Source organism: Scylla paramamosain, unplaced genomic scaffold, assembly GCF_035594125.1.
Source record: "Scylla paramamosain isolate STU-SP2022 unplaced genomic scaffold, ASM3559412v1 Contig16, whole genome shotgun sequence".
Lineage (NCBI taxonomy): Eukaryota > Metazoa > Arthropoda > Malacostraca > Decapoda > Portunidae > Scylla > Scylla paramamosain.
Window position 1 is genome coordinate 747,879 of NW_026973681.1, and position 7,679 is coordinate 755,557.

At 45.3% G+C, this 7,679-nt stretch overlaps 1 protein-coding gene across 1 annotated transcript; it reads left to right on the plus strand.

The window, feature by feature from the left end:
• Nucleotides 1-662: 662 nt before the first annotated feature.
• On the plus strand, nucleotides 663-2,842 carry LOC135097282 (histidine-rich glycoprotein-like). The gene is made up of 3 exons (XM_063999090.1): nucleotides 663-1,249; nucleotides 1,951-2,129; nucleotides 2,763-2,842. Exons 1-3 carry the CDS (start codon nucleotides 663-665, stop codon nucleotides 2,840-2,842), a joined length of 846 nt encoding a protein of 281 aa, XP_063855160.1.
• The last annotated feature ends 4,837 nt before the right edge of the window (nucleotides 2,843-7,679 follow it).

Here is a 7,679-nt window from a genome sequence, read left to right on the forward strand (position 1 = left end):
GTGTGTGTGTGTGTGTGTGTGTGTGTGTGTGTGTGTGTGTGTGTGTGTGTGTGTGTGTGTGTGTGTGTGTGTGTGTGTGTGTTGTAAGGTATAATAAAGATAATAAATATGGAAAACATTATTAAATATATAGTGAACAGACAAATAAGAATAAAAGATGCAATGAGAGAGAGAGAGAGAGAGAGAGAGAGAGAGAGAGAGAGAGAGAGAGAGAGAGAGAGAGAGAGAGAGAGAGAGAGAGGATGTGGTGGAAGTTGCCAGCGATATACTCATAACCATAACCTGAAAAGAATGAAATCTTTGGGTCCTTGCACTGCTGAATTAGAATGACAAGGAGGGGAAGGAGGAGGAAGCTCAGGCAAAACTGCAGAGATGGAGGCGATTTTTTTTTACTTGCACTGAAATTCTGTTCACACACACACACACACACACACACACACACACACACACACACACACACACACACACACACACACACACACACACACACAAGCGCGCGCGTTATTTCCGGACATAACATCTCTCTTTATTTTTCGTTAAATTTTTTTTTAGTTTTTTCATTCAATAAGCAAATGTTAGCTGCCCTTCATTAACAGAAAACCAAGAAAGGTAACAGAAAAGGAGGAGGAACTACACACTACACTGGATCACACCACACCATAATGCACCAAACCACACTGTACCATATCACACTACACCACATTGTACCACACCACACCACAACACCACATCACTCTGTACCACACTATATCACGCAACACCACACCACTCTCCACCACACTTATCTACACCACACTGCCTCACACCACTCCATGCCCTTCCACAACACACCACACCACAATGCACCACACCACACAACACTGCTTCACTCTGCACCACACAACACTGTATCACACCACGCCATACCACACTGCATCACAGCACACCACAATGCACCACACTGCACCACACCACACCACACTGCGTCACACCACACCACATTCCATCACACTACACCATCCCACACCACACCAAATCACACTTTACCACACCACACTGCACTGCAGCACACTACACTTCACCAACACACCACACCAGACCACACCACACCACACCACACAACACAACACCACACCACACCACACTGTGTCACGCCACATCACATCACACTACAGTACACCACGCCTCACCACATCACACCACACCACACCACACTGCACAACATCACACAACACCACAATGTACTGCACAAACCACACCACACTGAGACGTCTCCGCTAGTTTTTCTCACCTCCCCAGCTGTTGACTGTACAAGGGCCTTATCCGTCCATGTATGGAGTATGCTTCACATGTCTGCGGGGGCTCCACTCATACCGCTTTTTTAGACAGGGTGAAATCAAAACCTTTTCGTCTCATCAACTTCTCTCCTCAACTAACTTTCTTCAGCCTCTCTGTCATCGCCGCAATGTTGCATCTCTAGCTGTCTTATACCGCTATTTTCATGCTAACTGCTCTTCTGTTGTTCATGCTAACTGCATGCCTCCCCTCCTTCCGCGGCCTCGCTGCACAAGACTTTCTTCTTTCTCTCACCCTTATTCTGTCCACCTCTCTAATGCAAGAGTTAACCAGTATTCTCAATCATTCATCCCTTTCTCTGGTAGACTGAAACTCCCTGCCTGCTTCTGTATTTCCACCTTCCTATGACTTGAATTCCTTCAAGAGGGAGGTTTCAAGACACTTATCCTTCAATTTTTTTTACTAAGACTTCGGACCCTATTCGGTAACTGGCATCTTAGTGAGCTTTTTTTTTTTTTTTAAATTTTTGTTGCCCTTAGCCAGTGTCTCTACTACATAAAAAAAAAAAAAAAAATCACCACGTCACCAAACACTATACCACACACTAGTCAGCCAGCAGCAGTGTAGAGGATTACACAGGCCAACAACCACATCACACTGCACACCACACATCAGCCAGTCACCCAGCAGCAGTGTACAGGATAACACAAGCCAACAAGTGCATCACACACCACACTACACTGCACACCACACACCAGCCAGTCACCCAGCAGCAACACTGTTTGGGATTACACAGGCCAACAAGCACATCACACTGCACACCACACACCAGCCAGTCACCCAGCAGCAACACTGTTTGGGATTACACAGGCCAACAACCACATCACACTGCACACCACACACCAGCCAGTCACCCAGCAGCAGTGTACAGGATAACACAAGCCAACAAGTACATCACACACCACATCACACTGCACACCACACACCAGCCAGTCACCCAGCAGCAGTGTACAGGATAACACAAGCCAACAAGTGCATCACACACCACACTACACTGCACACCACACACCAGCCAGTCACCCAGCAGCAGTGTACAGGATAACACAAGCCAACAAGTACATCACACACCACATCACACTGCACACCACACACCAGCCAGTCACCCAGCAGCAGTGTACAGGATAACACAAGCCAACAAGTGCATCACACACCACACTACACTGCACACCACACACCAGCCAGTCACCCAGCAGCAGTGTACAGGATAACACAAGCCAACAAGTGCATCACACACCACACTACACTGCACACCACACACCAGCCAGTCACCCAGCAGCAGTGTACAGGATAACACAAGCCAACAAGTGCATCACACACCACACTACACTGCACACCACACACCAGCCAGTCACCCAGCACCAGTGTACAGGATAACACAAGCCAACAAGTGCATCACACACCACACTACACTGCACACCACATACCAGCCAGTCACCCAGCAGCAACACTGTTTGGGATTACACAGGCCAACAAGCACATCACACACCACATCAACAGCCACCAATAGTGGATGGGATTACAGAGTCCAGCAAGCACAGCACACACCACACTGTCGTGGTCCAAGATACTGTATGGATATGGTACATAAAAGCTACTGGAAAACTCGCAAACATTTTCATATTTTAATTGGTAACTACTAATTATTTACATCTCTTACAAGTCAAAATTTCCCACTGGCATTCATCCTCAATTCGTTTAAAGTTACTTGGTATCACTTTATGTCTTTTCAACATATTCATTGATCAACGCAATCAGCATGCACGAACAAAGACAATACCAGGTTCATAAACACAACTAATATTCAATCAGCACAATTAATGTTCAGTTAGATAAACACACGTGACATCTTCCTTCACTGGTGAACTAGCCTTCAGCTTTGCTATCCTCCACGACCTAGAGCAATTGGTGCAACACCCTACTCATATTCCTGACCGTCTTGGAGATACGCCCAACATTCTTGACCTTTTCCTGACCTCTAATCCTTCTGCTTATGCTGTTACCCTCTCTTCTCCATTGGACTCTTCCAATCACAATTTCATATCTTCTTCCTATCACTCCAATCTCTCCTCAGCATCCCCCTAAGCGGAGGTGCCACTGGCGTTTTGCCTCTGCTAGTTGGGGGGGATCTGAGGAGGTATTTTGTTGATTTTCCTTGGAATGACTACTGCTTCCATGACAGAGACCCGTCTTTGTGTGCTGAGCGCATAACAGAGGTGATAGTGTCTGGCACGGAGGTGTACATTCTTCATTCTTTTTCTCCACCTAATCCTTCCAAACCTTGGTTTAATGCAGCTTGTTCTCGTGCTATACATGATAGAAAGGTGGCCCACAAAAGGTACTTTAGCCTTCCATCACCAGAATCTCATGCACTTTATATTTCTGCTTGGAACCATGCCAAGTCTGTTCTCCAACTAGCCAAACACTCCTTCATTAATAGAAAGTGTCAAAATCTTTCAAGATTTAACTCCCTCGTGACTTCTGGCACCTAGCCAAAATTGTCTCCAGGGCTTGTTCCTAACTCTCCTCCACCCTCTGACTATTTCATGCTACCTATTGAAAATTCTACACAATGATGTTTTCCATGCCCTCGCTGGCCTAAACCCTCGGAAGGCTTATGGACCTGAAGGAATCCCTCCTATTGTTCCATGCTTACACCTTGCCTAGTCAAACTTTTTCAACTCTGTCTGTCAACATCAACCATTCCTTTTTGCTGGAAGTTTGCCTGCATTCAGCCTGTTTCTAACAATGGTGATTGTTTTAATCCTTCAAACTACCGTCCTATTGCTTTAATTTCCTGTTCGTCTAAAGTTTTTTAATCTATCCTCAACAGGAAGATTCTTAAACATCTATCACTTCACAACCTTCTATCTAATCACCACTATTGGTTCCATTAAGGCCGCTCTACTGGTGATCTTCTGGCTTTCCTTTCTGAGTCTTGGTCATCCTCTTTGAGAGATTTTGGTGAAACTTTGGCTGTTGCCTTGGATGTATCTGGCAGTAGACACCTGCCGAAACGATAATTACTCCCAGTGAGGTCTAAAGCACTGTTCAGGGGGTGCTGTGAACTTATCATTAAACCCAGCTGTGACCTCACTGAACGTTTCCCTTTGTGTCTCACAACACAAGGGGGTAGTCACAGCCTGCCCTCTAAAGACAACTCTCTTCCTCCACACAAAACTACAAGCACCTAATAACACACACACCCTTCACTCAAAAAAAATTTAAAATCATGGCGACTCCTACACCAGCCTCGGAGTCCCCATCTGGGGAGGGGACCATAAATGTCCCCAGGTCGGACTGCCTTTCCGTCGACGACCCTAAGTGTCTTGACACCCCCCTCAACTTTTTCTTCATTAACTTCTGCAACATTCGCGGTCTAAGATCTAATTTTCAATCTGTAGAACACCACCTCTCCTCTTCTAAACCTCATCTTCTTTTCCTCACTGAAACTCAGGTGTCTGAGGCAACTGACAGTAGCCCCTTTTCTGTTCCCTCCTACTTTCTCTATCCTCATTTTCGATCCAAAGCTGGATGCTGCGTTTATGTGCGCAATGACTTAACCTGCTCTCGTGCCCACGCTCTTGAATCTTCCGAGTTTTCCACCATCTGGCTACGTCTACAGAGTCATTCTCATACTAAATTTATCTGTGCTGTATACCTCTCTCCTAACTCCTCTGACTATAAGAAATTCTTTGACTACTTAACTTCCAAAGTGGAGCACATTCTGACCCTCTTCCCTTTTGCAGAGATCTCCATTCTTGGAGACTTCAATGTTCACCACCAGCTTTGGCTTTCCTCTCCCTTCACTGACCATCCTGGTGAACTAGCCTACAACTTTGCTATCCTCCATGACCTAGAGCAATTGGTGCAACACCCTACTCGTATTCCTGACCGTCTTGGAGATACGCCCAACATTCTTGACCTTTTCCTGACCTCCAATCCTTCTGCTTATGCTGTCACCCTTTCTTCTCCGTTGGGCTCCTCCGATCACAATCTCATATCTTTATCTTGTCCTATCACTCCAATCCCTCCTCAGGATCCCCCTAAGCGAAGGTGCCTCTGGCGTTTTGCCTCTGCTAGTTGGGGGGACCTGAGGAGGTATTTTGCTGATTTTCCTTGGAATGACTACTGCTTCCGTGTCAGAGACCCGTCTTTGTGTGCTGAGCACATAACAGAGGTGATAGTGTCTGGCATGGAGGCGTACATTCCTCACTCTTTTTCTCGTCCTAAACCTTCTAAACCTTGGTTTAACACAGCTTGTTCTCGTGCTATACATGATAGAGAGGTGGCCCACAAAAGGTACTTAAGCCTTCCTTCACCAGAATCTCATGCACTTTATATTTCTGCCCGGAACCATGCCAAGTCTGTTCTCCAACTAGCCAAAAACTCCTTCATTAACAGAAAATGTCAAAACCTTTCAAGATCTAACTCCCCTCGTGATTTCTGGCATCTAGCCAAAAATATCTCCAATAACTTTGCTTCTTCTTCTTTCCCTCCTCTACTTCAACCAGATGGCACCACTGCTATCACATCTATTTCTAAAGCTGAACTCTTTGCTCAAACCTTTGCTAAAAACTCTACCTTGGACGATTCTGGGCTTGTTCCTCCCTCTCCTCCACCCTCTGACTACTTCATGCCTCGTATTAAAATTCTTCGTAATGATGTTTTCCATGCCCTCGCTGGCCTAAACCCTCAGAAGGCTTATGGACCTGATGGGGTCCCTCCTATTGTTCTCCGAAACTGTGCCTCCGTGCTTGCACCTTGCCTAGTCAAACTCTTTCAGCTCTGTCTGTCAACATCTACCTTTCCTTCTTGCTGGAAGTTTGCCTACATTCAACCTGTTCCTAAAAAGGGTGACCGCTCTAATCCCTCAAACTACCGTCCTATTGCTTTAATTTCCTGCTTATCTAAAGTTTTTGAATCTATCCTCAACAGGAAGATTCTTAAACATCTATCACTTCACAACCTTCTATCTGATCGCCAGTATGGGTTCCGTCAAGGCCGCTCTACTGGTGATCTTCTGGCTTTCCTTACTGAGTCTTGGTCATCCTCTTTTAGAGACTTTGGTGAAACTTTTGCTGTTGCCTTGGACATATCAAAAGCCTTTGATAGAGTCTGGCACAAAGCTTTGATTTCCAAACTACCCTCCTACGGTTTCTATCCTTCTCTCTGTAACTTCATCTCAAGTTTCCTTTCTGACCGTTCTATTGCTGCTGTGGTAGACGGTCACTGTTCTTCTCCTAAATCTATTAACAGTGGTGTTCCTCAGGGTTCTGTCCTGTCACCCACTCTCTTCTTATTATTCATTAATGATCTTCTAAACCAAACTTCTTGTCCTATCCACTCCTATGCTGATGATACCACCCTGCACTTTTCCACGTCTTTTCATAGACGTCCAACCCTTCAGGAGGTAAACATATCACGCAGGGAAGCCACAGAACGCCTGACTTCTGATCTTTCTAAAATTTCTGATTGGGGCAGAGCAAACTTGGTATTGTTCAATGCCTCAAAAACTCAATTCCTCCATCTATCAACTCGACACAATCTTCCAGACAACTACTCCCTCTTCTTCAATGACACTCAACTATCCCCCTCTTCTACACTGAACATCCTTGGTCTGTCCTTTACTTATAATCTGAGCTGGAAACTTCACATCTCATCTCTAGCTAAAACAGCTTCTATGAAGTTAGGTGTTCTGAGACGTCTCCGCCAGTTTTTCTCACCCCCCCAGCTGCTAACTCTGTACAAGGGCCTTATCCGTCCATGTATGGAGTATGCTTCACATGTCTGGGGGGGTTCCACTCATACTGCTGTTCTAGACAGGGTGGAATCAAAAGCTTTTCGTCTCATCAACTCCTCTCCTCTAACTGACTGTCTTCAGCCTCTCTCTCACCGCCGCAATGTTGCATCTCTAGCTGTCTTCTACCGCTATTTTCATGCTAACTGCTCTTCTGATCTTGCTAACTGCATGCCTCCCCTCCTTCCGCGGCCTCGCTGCACAAGACTTTCATCTTTCTCTCACTCCTATTCTGTCCACCTCTCTAACGCAAGAGTTAACCAGTATTCTCAATCATTCATCCCTTTCTCTGGTAAACTCTGGAATTCCTTGCCTGCTTCTGTATTTCCACCTTCCTATGACTTGAATTCCTTCAAGAGGGAGGTTTCAAGACACTTATCCACCAATTTTTGACTACTGCTTTGACCCTTTTAGGGACTGGCATTTCAGTGGGCATTTTTTTTTATTAGATTTTTGTTGCCCTTGGCCAGTATCCTTCCTACATAAAAAAAAAAAAAAAAAAAAAAAAAAAAAAACAAAGCTTTGATTTCTAAACTACCTTCCTACG

Excerpts from the sequence above, each read along its gene's own strand:
- LOC135097282 (XM_063999090.1), top strand. The coding sequence starts at position 663 with ATGCACCAAACCACACTGTACCATATCACACTACACCACATTGTACCA. Across the intron at positions 1,250-1,950 it reads AAACCACACCACACTGAGAC|CCAGTCACCCAGCAGCAGTG; the intron begins GTCTCCGCTAGT and ends ACCACACATCAG. Across the intron at positions 2,130-2,762 it reads AGTCACCCAGCAGCAACACT|CCAGTCACCCAGCAGCAACA; the intron begins GTTTGGGATTAC and ends ACCACATACCAG.